General features: G+C 34.8%; 2 protein-coding genes and 2 pseudogenes across 8 annotated transcripts; 2 read left to right on the top strand and 2 right to left on the bottom strand.

The window, feature by feature from the left end:
• Positions 596 to 2,280, top strand: LOC104716626 (aquaporin PIP2-7). Its single transcript, XM_010434038.2, has 4 exons — positions 596 to 1,000; positions 1,099 to 1,394; positions 1,737 to 1,877; positions 1,966 to 2,280. Exons 1-4 carry the CDS (start codon positions 715 to 717, stop codon positions 2,083 to 2,085), a joined length of 843 nt encoding a protein of 280 aa, XP_010432340.1. The 5' UTR covers positions 596 to 714; the 3' UTR covers positions 2,086 to 2,280.
• Positions 4,900 to 7,494, bottom strand: LOC104716624 (stress response protein NST1-like). Of its 7 annotated transcripts, none has more exons than XM_010434031.2 (4): positions 7,409 to 7,494; positions 6,368 to 6,538; positions 5,969 to 6,264; positions 4,900 to 5,876 (listed from the first exon to the last, which is right to left on the bottom strand). In XM_010434031.2, the coding sequence occupies exons 2-4, from the start codon at positions 6,495 to 6,497 to the stop codon at positions 5,103 to 5,105; spliced, it is 1,200 nt and encodes a 399-aa protein (XP_010432333.1). In that variant the 5' UTR covers positions 6,498 to 6,538; positions 7,409 to 7,494; the 3' UTR covers positions 4,900 to 5,102. The 7 variants fall into 7 exon arrangements, with proteins under 7 accessions (XP_010432333.1, XP_010432338.1, XP_010432334.1 ...); XM_010434036.2 differs by having other exon boundaries at positions 6,374 to 6,538; XM_010434032.2 differs by having other exon boundaries at positions 6,368 to 6,554; positions 7,409 to 7,478.
• Positions 9,508 to 10,767, top strand: LOC109126971 (annotated as a pseudogene).
• On the bottom strand, positions 14,875 to 20,104 carry LOC104716620 (annotated as a pseudogene).

Genomic DNA, 20,686 nt, shown 5'->3' with positions numbered 1-20,686 from the left:
ACAAACCTACAAAAAAAAAACATGCCTTTTTAATTTATTAAAACACATTTTGTATTTATCCCATTGTTCCATATTAGTAAGAAAAAAAATATTCACATTTACAGAGCTGCAGAAGATTTTTTGGCCATGCACATAGACCCCACTTTGATTGCTATTTTATACACTATAATCATATAGTACTAAAACAAAAACTTGACTATTATTGTACCAGTAATAATGCATTAAAAACTACTATTGGTGACAGCCAAAACAAAAAACCAAACAAAGAGTACTAGTAGTAATTACTTTTTCTCCCTTGTGGTTTAGTGATTTAACTACAACTAGAAAGTTCTAAGGAACAACATTTAGTAACTAGTTTAATTATTACAGTACATTACTAAGTTAGTTTAGAGGGGTTATCAACTGACAAATTTTAAGTTCCCGAAAAAATGTCTAGAAGTTTTCCATTATTATCACACTAACTAATTAACTCCATAATCGTACAAATATAATGATTATACCAGAGTTATTTAGAAGATTATTACAAATGTATAATACCGAAAGTACCCCTTGGCTTATCCAATGGTGGTGGAAACAAGGGTTTTGTTTTTCTTTCCCTTTAAAAAGGCAGAGGAGAGACACTGTCGTCGTCACACACCACCACTCATTTCGAGCTCCATAGCTTCTTAAGCTAGAAAGAGAGAGAAACAAAACCAGAGAAAAAAAAAGGCAAAGATGTCGAAAGAAGTGAGCGAAGAAGGAAAGACTCACCATGGGAAAGACTACGTGGATCCTCCACCAGCTCCGCTCTTTGACATGGGAGAGCTCAAATCTTGGTCTTTCTACAGAGCTCTCATCGCTGAGTTCGTCGCTACACTCCTCTTCCTCTACGTCACTGTAGCTACTGTCATCGGCCACAAGAAGCAAACCGGTCCTTGTGACGGCGTTGGTTTACTCGGTATCGCTTGGGCTTTCGGCGGTATGATCTTCGTCCTCGTTTACTGCACCGCCGGTATCTCTGGTAAGTTCAAATCTCTCAACAAACAAACAAAAACCCTAATCATTGACTTGTTTAGTTCGTTTTCTTGTAGCTAATCTTGGTTTTGTTTTCTTTCGTAGGTGGTCACATTAACCCAGCTGTGACTTTCGGTCTGCTGTTAGCTCGTAAGGTCTCTTTGGTTCGAGCTGTTGGTTACATGATATCTCAGTGTCTTGGAGCTATCTGTGGTGTGGGTTTCGTGAAAGCTTTCATGAAGACTCCTTACAACACTCTTGGTGGAGGAGCTAACACCGTAGCTGACGGTTACAACATCGGAACTGCTCTTGGAGCTGAGATCATTGGAACTTTCGTCCTTGTTTACACCGTCTTCTCTGCTACTGACCCTAAGAGAAGCGCTCGTGACTCTCACATCCCCGTAAGTGTTGTTTTAAGAATTCTCAAAAAAGCTTGGATCTTTAAAGTGTGTAATGACAAAATTTGATGGATATGTGTAGGTAGATACTTACTCATAAAGTTTGAATCTTTAAGGAGTTTTATTATAAAATTTGATTATAAAATCTCGTGGGTATGTGTAGATCTTAATAAAGTTTGAATCTTTTTGGAGTTTAGTGATAAAGTTGTTTACAACTCATATGGGTTTGTGTAGATTCTGATAGAGTGAATCTTCGTTAGGGTTTTATGAAAAAGTTTGTGTTATCTCAAATTGGGTCTGCAGTGTGTATACTGATAAAGTTTGGTGCTTTCTTTGGTGGATTAGGTGTTGGCTCCACTTCCAATTGGGTTCGCTGTATTCATGGTGCATTTGGCAACTATCCCCATTACTGGAACTGGTATTAACCCAGCAAGAAGCTTTGGTGCTGCTGTTATCTACAACAACGAGAAGGCTTGGGATGACCAAGTGAGTGCTTTAATGATTATCTCTGAAATTAGGTTAAATTATACTAATTGTTCACGTCTCTAATGTTGTTGGTTTTTGGGTTTTGTAGTGGATCTTTTGGGTTGGACCATTCCTGGGAGCATTAGCTGCAGCAATTTACCACCAATTCGTATTGAGAGCATCAGCAATTAAGGCTTTGGGCTCCTTCCGAAGCAACGCGACCAATTAATGAAGGTTTGTGAAGAAACAACTTAAGATTTGAAAATGCTTTATTATTTGTTGTTCTTTTGTGTGTAATGAGAGAGATCTGGTTTGGAAGATGTTAATTATGAAAGTGGGGCCTATGGATTCTATTTCTTTCTTTGTTCCTCTTTTGTTAAATTCAAATAGTCTAGTTTTGGTGTGCCTTTTGTTGGAAATTTAATCTTCTTCTCTACAATTAGTTTCGTAATATCGAACAATCCAGATTAAAATAAATTCGTCTTAACGTTAGGAGAACTGTTTAAATGCAAACAACATGATTCCAAGGGAAAAAAATAATTCGTCTTAACGTTAGGAGAACTGTTTAAATGCAAACAACATGATTCCAAGGGAAAAAAATAATTCGTCTTAACGTTAGGAGAACTGTTTAAATGCAAACAACATGCTTCCAAGGAAAAAAAAAAAAATCGGCCGTAACATGGTATATAGTGGGTCTTTTGGTTATTGTTATGGTCCTCGGGGTCATCTTTAAACCACTCAGTCATAGACACGTGTAGTCATATCAGAGTGATGGAGCGAGAAGGATGCGTAAACGAGTGTTCCCATTTATCTATCTGCAAATTGGATTCCATTTGCTATGATTTAACTTTTTCGCTAGTTGATTAAAAAAAAAAAAGAACTACTACTATTTTTCCCTTCCTTGGCTTTTTTAACTCGTGCGAGTACCTTTTGTTTTTGGGAAAGGGATAAAAAGAAGTGGAGCCAATTGGGTTGTAACAACCAGACAAGGAAGCAGTCATTAAACCCATTTTTCCACCGCACTCAATCTTTTCGCCGCGTGTCGCTTAGCTAATGTGTTCTATCATTGTTTTAGAAATCGCTAGAGGCTAGTCGGGCGATTGAGAGGAGCCTAACGTCCGACTAGCGCTTAGCAAGAAACTCAAAGATTAAATGGGAATTAATCAGGAATTAGTTTTAGAATTATTTTATTAAATTAAAAATAAAATAAAAATATACTTTCTCTGTATTGATGTTTTGGAATATTTTTTTGTTCCACAAAGATTGATATTTATAAACTTCAAAAAGTAATCATTGAAAATATTTAAATTTTTTGAATTGTAATTGGTTTATTTTTTCTCTCTCTAACAAAAAATAATTATAAATTAATTTATAAATAAAAACTAAAATTTTTCTTAATATGGGTGAAAGTGTCAAAACATCAATCTTTGTGAGACAGAGGGAGTATTGTACTAAATATATGTATATTTTTGTTTATGTTAAAAAGAAAATATCAAGTAATATAAAACTATAGTATTGTCTTTAAAATTATGGTAAACACATAAAACATCATTTTAAAAGAAAATTTTCTGATTTTAGTTATTGTAAAACATCATAATCTTTTAATTTAAATGCCTAAATAACAAAAATATTTATATTTGATTTTTATTTGGTTCTAAAAAAATTGGTATACTATGCGGAAAATAATCGGACTAGACATGCATAGTTAGATAATCGATGCTAGGCAGAGATTAATCATTAATCGAGGCGGAAAAGATGGGCCTAGCAATTCTACGGAGCATAATGGATGCTAGGCGGTAATTTTTAAAACAGAGGTTCTATCACATGGGTCTCTCCTAAACTTCCAATATTACACAGTATCAATTACACTGTAAATTCTGGACAAGTTTTTGATTAGACCCATATGTGTTTGTATGTATTGGGAAATGATTCGTATACAAAGACTTTACCAACTTTAACTGAATAATGAACTTCACACTGGAAATGATTCGTATACAAAGACTTTACAAAGACTTCGTTAGTTGTATAATATTCATGTCTCGTCTTTTCAGAAAAGTGAATGGAGAGGAGAGAGAGAGATAGAGAGGGACCACAACAATGGCCTTCACTCTTTGCTGGTTAACACGCCTTGTGTCTCTCTCTGTTTTAAAAAATACTTAGCCGTTATGATGGATTCTTCATTATCTCTTAGTGTAGGTTCAATATGGTCCACTCATATGAAGTTTTGGTAAACCCTAACAGCATGTTGTGAACCATTAGGGCAATCCCATCGCTTATACACCCATTTGGGTGTCAAAAATTTTAATTAATAATATTTTAATTTAATTTAATTACTTAATCTCCGGTTAGTGAGCAAAACCAAGGGGAGCTGCTTATGGGTCATGTTGCGGTGGGCTCAGTTTAAAGCCGACATGAGTAACTAAAGCCCAGTAGCATTGTCGCAATGACATAACAGATTGCTTTGTCCGTTGCAACGGTTAAAAAGCAGAGTAGAGGGGTTAAAACAGAGTACCAGAGTTTGTTTTATTACTTTTCTTCTACTTGGGGAACTCGTAAAACAACTTCATGTCGTTCTAAATATATTAATGCTCTTAAGTAATGATTTCAAAAATTCAACTCTAACCATTATTTTCTTAAAATCAACTAGTGAATAATATAACATTTGTCTACCATTAAAAATCATTATGGAATAACTTCTAGTTTTCATTAAAAAAATAACAAATAACAAATCGTTTTTGATAATTTGCCAAATTCGATTGACCAGTTCATCGGAATGTTTATATATAAACCATTTCACTCATATAATAGAGCTCAAATTGAGAGAAGTCACCACATGCAACAAAGTATGACTGTATGAGCTAAGCAGTATTTTTTATTATATTTTAATTTTCTAGCAAATTCTGAGTTTTGACTAACACAAACTATACAATAAATATTATTGTGACAAGTCATCTTACAGTTATTAAAACAATCTTTCGTTTTCCAAACTCAAAGACGACTTGTGTTAATCTTTCCCATTCAAGAAAACGAAAGATAAAAAAAATCAAAGAACAATGCATATACAAAGCCAAACGTATTTACTAGCAACAACCAAATATTATAAACATATAACTATAAGTTACGAGATAAATACCAGCTTTTCCAAAATCCTAACCTTTAAAACTCATTTATTAGAGTATTTCGATTTTTGTGTTACTACTTTACTTAGTAACTTTACTATCAACAAACATCCCACACAACACAAACTCAGAGAAGCTCGTCTATAAACGATTTCCCTTTAAATTTCTCCAATTTGAATCCCATTTTCTTCATCCTTGACCTTTCCATCTCCACCTCGACCATCTGAGCCCGTGTCTCCTCAATACGCATCCTCGCTTCCTCCACTTCCTTCTCCATCCTAACCAAATCCGCTTCTTGAGCCTCAAGCTCTTCTCTCTTAGCCTTCACTAAACCATCCTGCCTCTCTTTCTCTTTTTCTGCATCTTCTTGAGACCGTGCAAACTCTTCAAGAACCGCACGTAGCCATGCCACTTCAATGTTCACGGACTCCAAATCTTTGAGAACCGCTAGCATCTCTTTGACTTTGACTTTGGTCAACTGCCTCACCGAGGTTGACCTTAGTTCCTGCATCAATGAGCATAAACACTCGAGGTACCGGGACCGCATTGAGTCCGATTCCAGCTTACAGTTTTGAGCAATGTCTCCGTGTTTCTCGATGATAGCACTTAGGAGAGTGGACGATCCCGATCTTACTCGGTATTTCCCGACAGAGACAAAACTGTCAGACATTACTGATTCAAGATCAAGCTCTACTCCAATCTCATTGTTGTTTTCTTCATCATCATCATCATCATCATCATCATCATCATCATCATCATCAGTATAATCATCATTGCTCTCTTTCTCCTGCGATCTTTCAGGGCTTAGGAAACTAAAGACTCTAGTCACGGCACCTCCTCCAGTCTTCCCGTTGTGTTCTTGTAGTCCCGGTGTAGGTGACACCGTTTTGCTTTCATCAACCTTCATAAGATACGAGAAACAGAGTTGACAAATATGTCAATAGTTATGTAGTGATAGAATCTTGGAAGAGAGTAAAAGAATGAAGAAAATACCAAATTGGTTGAGGAAAGTGGAATAAGTTGAGAGGGTTTGTTCTCTGGTTTATGGTTGAAAAAATCCTCAGGGTCACCAGATGATGAAGAAGAGAAAGACTTTTTCGTTTCAGAAACAGTCTTCTTCTTCACAGCAACAGGTGGAACTACTGCATGATGACCCTTTGGGGAGTTACCGTTTGCAAAAACACCTCCACCAGTTTTATGAGGGCTTACGGGTAGCGGTGAAGGCGGTTGTGAATTTGACTGCTTGTTTTTCCTACCGAAACTCGCTGAGAAGCTAAGAAGTCTTGAAGCTGTAATCAAAACAAGTCAAGAATCAGAACAAACATAACAAGACAAAAGTTTTACTTGATAAAATTTGGAAAAACCAAAAAAGAATTGATCAAGAAACAGAACAAGTACTCTGCTTCTTAGTGTTCTTCTTGACATGGCCTTGAGCAATTTTCTCTAAACAAGCTGAAGCACATTCATGGAAAGGATTATCCGAATATACACAATCCGGATGAGCTTTTTGATTGAAGTCCATATCGTTTGATCAAATGGAACAGCTTCAACCAAATGCAACAACTGCAAATTAAAACCCCTGTAGTTAGCGGAAGATAACCAATCAGCTCAACTGGAGACAAACTCAAAGAAACAACACAACAACTTAAACATTGTGTGGCTTCAAATATTGAGCACATCACATAAAGGGTAACAAAAAGGTCAAACCTTTACACCTTAACTTCAACAAATGAGTCAAAAAAGATTAGAAACTGGACTTATATATAATATTACAACAACAAACAAACTCCAACTAAATTGGATTCCGTTCATATTCCACCAACCCTTCATTCATTCATTGCTTTATATGCAAAAAAAAAGGTAAAGAAAGAGAGAGAGAGAGATATATATTCACCAAACAAATCCAGAGAGCAATTTCTTAAGAGTACTAGTGAAATTGATCCCCACAAGGATAGAGAATGATATACAAAAAAAGAAGACTTTTTGGTTTGTTTCTTCTTCTTAATAATCTACAAAGACCGACCATGCAATTTCCCAAGTACAGTTTTTCCAGTAGGATACTAAATTTCAAAGATGGAAGCATTCATTTATTGACTTAGACCAGAGTTAAAAAAAAAAAAAAAGGTCGATTAATTTGACCGGCTTGTTTCTCGAACAGGCAAAAACTCTCTAAAAGGCCCACCCTTTATGGATAGATAATACTTTTATAAATGGTTGAAATTTCGTTTTCCATGATTTCTTAGCAAAGAAACAGAGCATATAGCAATAAAACAGTATCCACATCAATCATCGATCATTGATTAATTCTTAATACACAAGCAAAACCCACGATTCCTAAGCAAGAACAATAATTTATCTTCTGATCAAAGAACGAGACTTTAGTAATTGACCACAAAATGCAAACTTTAACATAGAGAGAGAGATGAGAGATACCAGGAGAATCGGAGGAGGGAGAAAAGCGTTGAGAAAATGAACAACAATGTTTTGATTTTGATTTTTTAATGATGATGATATAACAGTTGTATGGTATTTATATATGGTTGTGTAAATTATAAGGTAAGTAGTGTATGGTTGTATATACATAGGGCTGGGCAAAATAACCGATAACCAAATAACCGACCGAAACCGAACCGAAAAAAACCAAACCGAACCGAACCGAAATTCTTCAAATACCCGAATGGTTAGTAAAAATCTATATCCAAACTAACTGAAACCGAACCGAACCGAACCGACAATTAAATGGTTAACCGAAATATCCGAAAACCTAGAAGATATCAAATATTATATACTTAATATTATGCAAAACTATAAAATAAACTTAAAATATAAATTATTTCTAGATTCAAAACAATTAAATATTTTAAATAATCAATATATGTAAATGTTATTATTTTGAATTTACAAAGTTAAATACTATTTTGTAAAATTGAATCCATATTTTTCCCTTTTTTGTATTTTTGTTATTGTATATTTGGTTAATTTTGGTTATATTCGGTTAGTTTTGGTTATATTTGGTTTATTTGGTTAATGTTAATATAATTTATGTTAGTTATGGTTATTTATTTAAATAACCAAACCGAAACCGAACCGAAAGAAACCGAACCGAACCGAACCGAAATTTCAAAAATATCCAAATGGTTACTATATTACTATATCCAAAATAACCGAAACCGAATACAACCGAACCGAAACCGAATGGTTAACCGAATGCCCATGCATATATATACATGTGAGTTGTGACATTATTGTCTTGCGTATAATATGATGATGATGATGAATTGATGATGGTGATTTGACCAAAGACCATTATAGTCTAACACAAGTGAAGGAAGCATTAATTAAAAAAAGAGGTTGGAAACGGCAAATCAATCACACCTCACGTAATCTTCCAGAAGTGTACAACAACGTGGGACGGTTTAATTCATACTTGTGAGATTTTACATGTACTAGAGGAGACGAAGAAGAATCGTTTTAGCATAAATATGTAACCATTACAAGAAAAAGAAGAAGAAAAAAGACAAATAAGAAAAGTGAAAAAAGGGGAACTTGTCAGTAGGTTACTGTGCGCGTATACACGGCTGTTAACTATACAAGTCATTGCATGAAACGTGTCGCGCGTGTCAGTGTTTAGCATCACACGTGAGAGTTTAATGGATTAAAGAATCTTAATCAATATATCATGATGTACTACTATATATGTAACAAATTGTTTAATTTATGTATATAGTTTACCTTTTTTACTTTCCAATATTTTCTTCTTTTTTTTTTTTAATGTTTTTCCAATATTATTGAACAAATAAAATTTACACAATTTTCCCAATGTTAAAATTTTGATAGTATCAAATCCAATTATATTTACATTTGGATCTCTTGACTCTTTGACTCTTTTTACATTGGATCTCTTTGACTATACATTGGATCTCTTGACTCTTAGTACTATTTTCCTCTAATACATCAAGATTTTATAAACTTTGCGAATAAGTATGAGTCAAAGCAATATTTGAGAATATGCGATATGTGTTTTAGTTTTATGATTTATCTTTCATTTTATTTTTGTCTTTGCTTTGATTTTTCTTTCTTTTTTTAAATGCATTTTTGAAGGAATCAAATCCAGATTTTCTTAATTATAATACATCGTAAAGTAAAGCAGCACAAACGTATTCGAAAATGAGTCGATCGCCGCCACCCAATAAAACACCGATGTATTCTTCTTTCATCTTTCCCATTAAACTTACTCGCGTCTCTATCAATAAATCCTTCAAGAAAAGAGACTGGTTTAGTGCATTACATTGATTTTCCATCGTTAATTTGTGTTGTTCTAGAATTCGCTAATCCATAAAATATGTTCTTTTAGTTGATATACAGGGTTCTCAAATTCAATATGACTATGTGTGTTTGTTTGTACATGGGTGATTTGGTAATTTGATATTAGTGCAGGGACTTGTTTATTAATAACAAAATATTATCTTCTTTTTTTATATATAGGAAAAGATGCTGATATTGTAGACCTAAAACATTAGCTTAGTAAACAAGGTATGGACGCCACCAAAGTAGAACCACCGCAGGAAACGAAACTTACAGCTCAGCCTCCATTACATGTGTCGTTTTCATTACTTCCAGACGAAATCGTTTTGATTTGCTTAGCCCGGACCTCTATTTCTCACTACCGTTCCCTCTCCTTAGTGTGCAAGCGCTTTCACTCCCTGCTCTCTTCTTCGGAGATCTACGCGACTCGATCCCTTATCGGAATCACAGAGCCCCGCCTCTATATATTCCTGCGGTCACCCAACGATGACAATCATTGGTTCATTCTCCAGAACCTTGATCAAACCCTAATCAACAACGGCTAGATTAAGGGTGAGCTAAGTTTAAAACCGGTAAAACTCTCTAACACCTATTCTCCTGCTCCATTGAACTCAACCACTGTAGTCGTTGGTTCCGAAATCTACCAAATCGGCGGAGCCATCAACGACATATACGAAACCAGATCCATTCGTGTGCTTGATTGTCGGAGTCATAAGTACATGGCGTCGTGCTCCTGACATGGGAGTGGCAAGGGGAGGCGCCAAGTCTTGTTTTTTAGACGGGAAGATATATGTCATGGGAGGATTGGTACAGAGAGGTGGATCCGAATCTTGGGGTGAGGTTTTCGACCTAAAGACTCAGACTTGGAAGCCATTGCCTTGCCCTGGTGATAATGCTGTCGATTTGAATCTCAAAGTTGCAGTTTTTGGAGAAAGGCTATATGTTATCACCAAGCATAACAACTACGCATATGATCCGAAAGAAGGAAGATGGCTATCAGAGGTGGGGTTTGTGGATCTACAACCTATAACTGGAACTCACTCCGGTGGCATAGAAAAAGTTATGGAAGATATAACAGGACATTGGTGCGTTGTAGGAAGTGTAATGTTTACAGTTGTTAACCGTAAGTACAAGTGGTTTTGCTGAAGGAGTGGAAAGTGGCTAGTAGTGGAAGGTTTGGATGATCTATACGAAAAGCGTGGTTTTTGAATACCGTTGTTACTGTACGATTCAGTTAGTCAACTATGGTGGGAAACTGTTAATTATATGGCAGAAACCGGTGCTTTCGCTTCCCATTGAATATAATATTTGGTGTGCGGTGATTAGGTTGGAGGAGCGTATGTCTCCTCAATTTGGACCCCAGATCTTGGGGGAGGTTGAGCGCCAAAGTGTTATTGTGGCAAGAGGCCCCATGTCTTATAAGCTCTCAAACTGCCAATGTGTTTCAGTCTGAAACTCATCTTTGCTTTCAAGCTATTTAATTTTAATTAATAAGATGTGATTGTCAGAGACAATTCTAGATTGAGAAAACACTGATTCTTGAGTGTTTAGCACGGATCTCCTTTTTAAGCTTCCTCGCAATTCTCTCTTTCTTAACGAAATTTTTTCTTCCAAAGGCTCTTTGATTTTCTCTCTTTTCGCTTAATAACCGAACGTCCCTGACTAAAGAAAGAGTTAATTGGGAGAATAGACAGTTTTTCAAACTCACAATTAGTAAAATCAACAGTTTACACTGTAGTACAATATTTGGATGACTCTCCAACCTTCAACCAAATATTGTATTTACATATAGTGCCATGAGTATTAGAAAACAAAATTTTATCCCTTGTGAATAGAAAATCATATATCTCTCCTTATTTTTTTTATTTGCTTCCACGATTTTTTTTGTCCCACATTTTTTTTTTCTAATTATTCAAATATTTATTAATATATTTTTTGTTCCAAATTTTTTCCATATACAAAAAAATATATGTCTTTTCTTTATAATTTGATATGCATTTTATTTTTTTGATTTCAAATTTATTATATATATATATCCATATAATATTCTGTCCATCAATATTTGTGTTCAGTTTAAACCATCCAGCATATTGGATAAATTCAAACTGTCAAACAATATTTGTGTACGGGTTAAGCAATCCAACATATTAGATATATTCAAACCGTCCAACAATATTTGTGTACAGTTTAAACCATCCAACATATTGAAAACCTAAAAATTAAATAAAATACATATATACACTTAATAATTTGTACTGATATATGTATCCTTAATAATGTGTACAAACATCTGTACCCTTAATAAATTATACAGATAAAATATGTAAAAAATATTTCACATTATCAAATAAAATTATCAAACAAAATGCATATCAAATTATAGAAAAAAACAAAGATTTTTATATATCTGAAATTTTTTAAAAAACAAATTTTTATTGACTAGTATTTTAGTTTTTAGATTGAATGGACATATAATAAAGAAGAAACAAAATCTAAAAAAATGAGTTTTTGCTAAAATATGGAGATTGGAGAGAGACGAGAGTCCGAAAGATAGATTGGAAAGAGAGTTGAGAAAAAAAATGGAAAGAGAGAGAGGAGGATTGCACAATATGTGATTATTAGAAATAAAGGACATAATGGCAACTACATCAGTTTTTTTTTTTCTCTATTACACAAAAGTTTTATTACACACACTAACGAAGTCTATTTTTCTAATTTCAAATAGTAATGTGACTACTTTTCCAATTATGTTTTGCAAAGGTACTAAAAATTCAAAGAAACCATTTAAGAGATATTTGGCAAAATGATACATTTTTCAAACATAATTAAGAAACACCTACATTCACTATTTACAATTGGAAAAAAACACATTTACTACTGTTCAACTATTTCTACAGCCTTTTTTGCCATTCATGACTCTAATTAATTACATCTCATGCCATTGTTTCCCATTTTTTTCTATTTTTTTATTTTTTAAATAATTGTTAATATAATTTTTTTAGAAAACTTTATAGATATAAAAAAAATATTTTTTCTTTACAATTTGATATGAATTTTGTTTAATAATTTTTAAATATATTATATAAATCTTTTGTATTCGTACACATTTTTAAGTGTACATATGTCTATACACCTTATTAAGTGTAGAGATGTCTGTACCCATTATTAAATGTACAGATGTGATTTTTACAAAACCATTGTGGTACAGACATCCAAAACCCTAATAATTAAACAAATTACACCTGTACACTTAATAATGTGTACAAATATCTGTACATTTAATAATGTGTACATGCATGTAAACACATCCGTACACTTAATATGGTGTACGGATACACAATTTGTAAAAAATATTTAACATTATCAAATAAAATCATCAAACAAAATTCATATCAAATTATAGAAAAGAACATCTAGATTTTTATCTATCTGAAATAATTTTAAAAACAAAGTTTTATTGACTAGTATTTTAGTTTTTAGATTAAAGGGACATATAATAAAAAAGAAAGAAATCTTAAAACAAAATAAGAAAAAATAAAAAATATTTTTTACTGATTGAGAGAGATGGAGAGATATTTGTGAGAGAGAGTTGAGAAAAAAAAATAATTGGAGAGAGAGAGGAGAGTTGAGCAATATATGTGATTATTAGAGACAATGATGTAATGGTAACTACATCAATTCTCTTTTTTTTTCTATTAGACAGATATTCTATTACACGTACAATGTACAATGATGAATGTCTTTTTTTTTTTTTTTGGTCAAACCACAATGATGAATGTCTATTTTTCTAATTTTGAATAGTAATGTGACTAATTTTCTAAACGTACTAAAATTCAAAAAACCCTTAAAGAAATCTCTAATAAATAACGGAACCGTCCGGTCGAACCGGTTCAACCCAAAAATATCAAAACAGGGGTCGATTCAGTTTTTCATTATTGATCGAGGGGCTTTAAATAGGTCTTTCTTTGTCCAAGAAAAAAAATAGGTTTCTTTTTCGACAAGGTTACAAAGTCTTCCGTGTGTTTGAAAGACCTAAGCTAAAAACATAACTAGTAGTTGACGAGAGAGAAGAAGCACCACAGAAAAAGAAGATGACTAGTCCTCCTAACGCTCCGCCTCCGTCATCTCCATCGTTTTCATCGCTTCCAGGTGAAATCATTGTGGATTGCTTAGCCCGGGTCTCGAAATCTAACTATCGTTCCATCTGCTTAGTCTCCAAGAGCTTTTTATTCTCTACTCTCTTCTCCGGATATCTACACGGCCAGATCCCACATCGGATCCACAGAGTCTCGTCTCTACGTGTGCCTGTCGTTACCCAACAATCATGGATGGTTCTCTCCCAGCGAGATTGATGGTGAATTAACTATGCATATGATCCGAAAGAAGAAATATGGCTGTGAGAGGTGGGGTTTGTGGATCTACAACCTATAATTGGAAGTTTGGAACTAGGTCAGGTGGTATAGAAAAATTTATGAAACGTATAAAAGGACCTTGGTGCGTTATAGAAAATGTAATGATTGTTACTAACATATAATAAAATTTAGAAAATTATAGAATCTCAGTAAATTTTCAGAAAATTTAGTTTAGAATCTGATATTTACTAACATAAATAAAATTAAATAATTAAGTTACCGAATTATTTAATATATGTTGTTACACGATAAAATATAAGAAGATATGAATTTGATTTTTAAACCACACAAAAAACATGTTGCAATAAATAATAACGTTTTATCAATAATTTTTCTACCAAATACCTCTTTACACATTCAAATATTTCACTGGTGAAACATATTTTTTACACGAAAAATACGCAAATTTAAATTAAAAAATTTTTAGTTACATAATAATATTAATAATTTTCTTTACTTATAATAATAATTTTCTTTAATTTTACTTATAAAATTTTTTTAATCGATTTATCCCCGCACTATATTACCTAGTTGTTAATTATTTCCAACATTTGGGGTCGGGCGGGGATACCACAAGACTTGAGCTGAGAGCTAATGAACCTTTTACTCGGGGTGATACGGTGTTTAATTTCATCACACAGGCATTCTTGGGTCTCATTCATTGTCTCACAACATGACTTCGACAGCTTCAATCCCCAAGACATAGTGTCAAAGCAAACTTTAAGGGCATTCAATTTTTTCGGAGTTGTTGTACCACATGCTGCTCCACTCCTCTTGGAAGTACTGCCGCTGGCATCGATAGCTTCTGTAGGAGGGAATGATGCCGAGAGTAAGACGAATAATGCGATAAGGAACAATGCTACGATCTTCATCATGTCTTGTTGTTTGGGATTCGTCTTGTTTTCTAAGAGGATCTCTTACGTATTTATAGGATAATTAAGGGTTCCTATCGTATGTCATTGGCGTTTTTAACTTCTTTTAGTCAACATGAACATAATTAGTTGTTATGTAAATATAGCCCAAAAGTAATGCTAAATCGCTCTTTAGCTTTAGGAATTTATAGAAATGCTAGATTTGGGTTTCGTGTAATAACGTGGATTGTGTCTGTGTAATGCAAAAACAACTTATCATAACCTTTTTCTAAAAACTTTCAACCTATCTTAGTATAGTTCATATATATAATGGTTCAAGAATGAAAGTTAACACTTCCAAAATAGTTCATTTTTTTTTCTTAATTTCGTCCAGCTTTACATAAATATTTTTTTAAGTAGTTGCAAGAAAAACAAAGAAATGAAACAAAGGGATAAAAGAGGGATAGAAAGATGTTTCAAACAAGGAGATAAAACATAGGAATCTAACTTATTTCATGGAAGATCAAGATCCTATGTGATAGAAGTCCTCTCTCTCTTTGTCTCTCTCTCTCTTAAAACCGAGTCTTAAGGGATCAAACTTCATCCCATTGCATACTTCTGAGTCCAGCTTCGGGCAGTAGATTCATACTTGGCTCTGTCGGTTTTGTACATGTGAGCAATCTCTGGAACCAAAGGATCATCTGGGTTTGGGTCCGTTAACAATGAACAGATCGAAAGCAACACCTATGAATTCACAAAAAGATTGGATTAAAATCAGAGCAGATTAATCATATATCTCTACTGCTATTGGTAAACTGAGTGTTTTTTTCACCTTCGATATGGTGAGTGCAGGGCTCCATTGTTCTTTCAGAATTGTCGAGGCAAATGCTTCCGTTGCTGTTGACATTAGGATGAAATACTTTTGTCCTAAACGCAACCTGCAAGAGAAAAAGGTTCATTTGAATTCCAATAGAACCCATTTAATTATTTCAATTTGGTGAAAATGATATTCACCTGTGGTGGTTTGAAAGGATAATCCAGAGGGAAGTGAATGGTCACTAGAAAGACTCCGCCTAGATTTTTCTTCACAACCACATTAATTGTAGAATCTGATAAAAGTATATTTTTGTTATTGTTTTATCTGTCGTAACCATTATTACTCCGCCTAGATTACGAAATAATCTTACTTCTCCCCCCCATTCTGCATAAGGCTTGCGTGATGCATTTGCATGAATTGTAAACTGTTTGACCAGTTTGAACAACAAGAAAAATGCATCAGTAGTAGTTAACCAACAACAGAGAGAACACGGCACAATGTTTGTTTTCACATATTAACATACCTAAAGAAGCGCAAACGTTAACGTAGCACATGCTTCGAGTGTCGAATCAGGATTACGTAAATCTTCCAATTTCAGCCTCACTGCCAACTTGGCAGTGCCAAGAAAGCAATATATTCAAAATTTCATATCAAGAACTATAGAGAAGCAAAGATATTAACCTGCATCTCAAGTGCCCAGCTTCTTGTATGCGAGCTCTCTCTGTCACTTGTAGATAAAACAGGAGCAGCTGCAAAGATCTGAGTATCCATGATAGTTTTAACAAAAGCAGAGAATTATGTTTTTAGATGTGCTCAAGTTATGTAGAAGTCACCGTTGGTCTTGGCCCATCTAAGCTAATGCTTTTAGATGTGCTCTCTGATGAAGATGTTCCTATCATCAGAGCGTATTCATCATCTGATACGATTATAGGGTTTTTATATAATTATGGTTTCATTCCTTTTTAAATTAGATTTAAGGCTTTATACAATTTCCTTTTAATATGAGAGTTAGGTTGGTTTGTAAGGTTCTATATAAGAACCCTCTTATGCTAATGAGAATTTCAAGCTTCCAACAATTAACCTAATTCTCAAAGAGAGACTTGGGTTAAAGGGAAGTTAGCTTTCAATCTCCTTGTTCTTTAGTTTAAACAACGGGTGTGACAACTAGAGCTAAGGCTAAGGCTTTGGCTCATAACATTATCCATCTGTTGCAGATTGATAATTCAGATCGAATCAGAAACTGTAAGTATCCGACAGAATATGTAATGTTTATTAGCTGGGTTATATATATATATATAAGTATACCTTCCATCAAAAATGTATGCCAAAGCCAATGCAGCCATGAATCGAGCCATTTCTGAGACAGAAGACGAACACAGGTGAACAAGAGCTGGAACTCCTCTTTCCTCAACAATGCGGAGTGCATTACCAGGATTAAAAGCAAAATTCCATAGAGCTCCTGCGACAGTAACAATATCTTGGTAAGACCAGCAGCTCTTTCTTGAAGACCTGTCGATGCATTTGAACAAGGCTGCGCCAGCATCACCCAAAACAATCACCAAAAGTGATCAAATGAAAATCTGAAGAATGGGCTTCATCAAAAACTATTAAATCTGTATTCCTGAACATAACCTGCGTAAATTGAGGCTTCAAGAGCAGCCACGGGCATATTTGGCAACAAGTGTGGTACGTTTTATGACAGATTCCCCAGGACCATCACTCCATCAGGCAACGTCATAGTCAATTGTGGGAAGTCCATAAGAACTTAATTTATGAGAAACCATCAGATCAAATGTCTGAATAGTATGAACCATATGCAGATTCAAAATGAGAGAGAGAGAGATATACCTCAGCCGTTTCATTTCCTCTCTTCTCCACAACCAACATACACAACAGCATCAGAGTTGGAGTACTATGTATATATATATAAGAACAAATATTAGCTTTGAAAAATTCAAAATATCCAGTAATTAAGTGGAACAAAACCAGAGAGTGTCACAATTTACCTTGGAAATTGCCTGGCAGACAACAGTTTTCCCACAGCCAAAAGCACCAGGAATGACACAGGTTCCACCAAGAACAGAAGGGAAAAGGGCATCAAGGACACGCTGACAACAGGAAAAGAAAGCAATCAACAACACACATCTTCAACTGGTTATCAAACAAACCAATTTAATAGCTTAAAAGTTACGCTTGTTAGTAGGAAGATTAAACTGATTAATGCAAACCTGAAGCATGGTGTAATAAGATTTCTTGATCCCCTGTAATTCAAGCTCTATCACTGTATCCTGGGAAATGAAAATCACCAACAAACAACCATGAGCAGCAACAAGCAAACATGATCTCCAGCAGGACGTGATTACCACTTGATCAAGTTGAAGGTAAAGAAATCGGAAAGATAACATTTTGAAATGTATCAATTTTATCATTTTGTAAGAGTAACTTAACCTCAAACCTTACGAGAATATTGACCAGCTGGAGCAATGTAAGTGATCTTCCCCAAGGGTAACATGGTGATTCATCAAAGTGTTCTCCATGACGGGCTGCATTCAAGAGTTATATATGACTATCAGGAAAGCATCCCATATATTATATATAAATTATAATCAAGAGGGTGATATCAGCTCTTACCTCAAATATATGTCAGCGCCACAAGAGGTACAGACCGGTAGAGCTCTGCATCTGAAGGCATCTAACCGGATTGCTGAGCACTGCATTATCCAACTCCTGTGGCTTGTTAGGAGTTGCCCAGGATTGATCACCCAATGGATTAGTATCAAGCCCCTAAAAAAGATGTAGTGATCAAATGCATATAATCTGAAGTAAAGCCCACAATTACAGAACATATATAGAAACACAGACTAAGTGTTTGAAATTGGAACATACACATACCTGAGTAATAATGTCAGAGGCAGACACAACAATCTCTTTAGTTACACACGTCGTTTCTGTAAGAGAAAGAGAGAAAGTGAGAATTTAAAAAAAGAAGAAGAAGAAGAATGGGAAAGAGAGTGAGAGAGAGAGTACCAAATTGACTCTCTCGTGTTTGCTTTGCTTCATCTCTCCGATTTCGTCCGATTTGCTTCTCCGGCGCGGCTAAGACTGAGAGGGGAAGACCTAACAACTGTTGTGTTCAAAAAAAGAAAGAATAAAAGGTGACCGGAGAAAACCGGGTTGGTTATCGAATTAAAAAGAGAGACACGTATCGGTTAGTGGAAGTTAGTAGAGAGAGAGAGAGAGAGTACCTTGGTGGGTTTGCTCTTCTGCTGATGGACTTGTTTGGTAAAGGGAACAAGCCCATTTGTTCTTGTCCGAAGCCCATATGTCTTCTTGATCTGTTGACACGAAAAACAACATAAAATAAGATAACCGGATAAAACCGGTTTGTTGGTTATCGAACTAAACGAGAGAGACACGTACCGGTGTGTTAGGAAATAATTACCAAACCGGGCTCTGGTTTGTGTCTCTTCCACCGTCGAACTTGTAGGGATCCGCCACCGCCGCCGCGTTGCTAAACCACCACCAATCTGAAACAATCGAAGAAGAAGAACATCAAGATTCTATCATATTCATCCTAATCGTTTCAAACTACTAATTCGTGCACTTAAAATCTGAAGAAGTACAAAGTAAGAAAGAACCTGAGCTAAGGCAGTGCAGGAAAAGATACGGAGGCTGTGAGGTGTTCAGTGTTCTTGTATTGTAAATCGAGTCTTCCAAACGTGTCCTCGAAAACCTGCAAAAGAAAGTTGATCTGTGAACAGTATAAATCTAAGAAAGGTAAAGAGGAGACTGTCAAAGAGGCAACAGGGAGCAAACAGATCAAAGGCAACCTTCAAGAAACTGAGACATAACAGAACAAAGGTTAACAACTTATATGGTTGTAGTAAAGAAGATAATAAAAAGATGACAGACCAGAAGAAAGATTTATCATATCAGAGTGTACCTTTGGGAAGACCTTCAAGGCAAACCTAGAACATGTCAGCCTGTGAATTGTATGCAATCAAAACACACACATAAAGGTAACAACTTTATGAAGATAGTTTGACATCATAAAATAAGACATACTATATATGGTGGGTGAAACTAGGAGAACAGGAACAATCAGCACCATTATCAATTCCACTTCGTCTCAGGGCATTTATTGAACTATAAGGCAACAAAAGAAAAACCAATTCACCAAAATAATATGAATTTCATCAGCACCAAGTGAATATGTAACGCAGAGAATGACAAAAAATATGATAGGTTCTTGACTAACCTTGGTCGGTAGAGCTCTGCATCTGAAGCCTATCTGAATTGCTGAGCAAGATTGTTGTCCCTGGTTACATAGATCAGATAGCCAATCTATTAGCATCAAACACGAGACAAGCCCCTCAAAGTGTATACCCTGAAATAATGAAAAAAAAAATAGTTGTATCAAGTCAACACACTTAGGACGGGAAGAATGAGGACTTGATATATTCAAAATGTAGGATCTAACCAAGTAATTATAACTATAAAGAAAGATCAGTTATCAGTACCTCATATGTATCAAGCAATGAGGTTTCTCATAGCATTCCAGTCATGCCTCTCATCCCACCACCAATAACCTTGCTTGCATCCTGAAGAAAAAAGACACAAAAATCTGAAGTAACTAAGGAGGGAACAAGTAAAAAAAGTTGAGTAAGATCAGTTGTGCCCTGCATCTGCATCTGAAGCCATCTAACCGGATTGTTTCCGCTGGTTACTCTCCAACAAAGGTTGTTTAGCTCCATCAAGTCCATCTGCAATAATTAATAATAAGTCATTAGGAGAAGGAAACCTGATCACATCTCCATCAAGTCCAGCTACAATAATTCAGCATAAGTGTTTTTCTATATACTGCAACAAGTTGGAAAACAAAATAAGACACATGCATGAGAACAAATCATATACACATCACCACAATAGCGAATCTCTGAAAGTCATTATGGGGAAATAAGAAGAAGATGTAACCTTACCTCTAAACAGATGATAGACGAGAAGATATCCACGATCTGCATCCAAGACAGAGAGAGATATTTTCAGTTTTAAGCGTACCAACAAAACACAAGTTACAAAGGACAAATCTTAAAAACAAGTTATAAAAAATTTCTCATAATATTAAGTGAAGCAAGTTAAAATTACCTGTGACAAGAACCACTGGAAATGCGCAATGCTGCTCCCTCCATCATTATTGGACTACGAAAAAAAAAAAAAAATCAAACTTGCATATGAAGAAGGTTAGTTGAAATGAGCTTTGAGACGCAAATAATAGCTAAAAATAAACTAGATGATCACACAGGAAAATTGCAAAAAAAAAAAAAAA

This window comes from Camelina sativa, chromosome 10, assembly GCF_000633955.1.
Source record: "Camelina sativa cultivar DH55 chromosome 10, Cs, whole genome shotgun sequence".
In the NCBI taxonomy this organism is placed as follows: domain Eukaryota; kingdom Viridiplantae; phylum Streptophyta; class Magnoliopsida; order Brassicales; family Brassicaceae; genus Camelina; species Camelina sativa.
The sequence above is the reverse complement of the archived record's forward strand: the minus strand, read 5'-3'. Positions and strand labels throughout refer to the sequence as shown.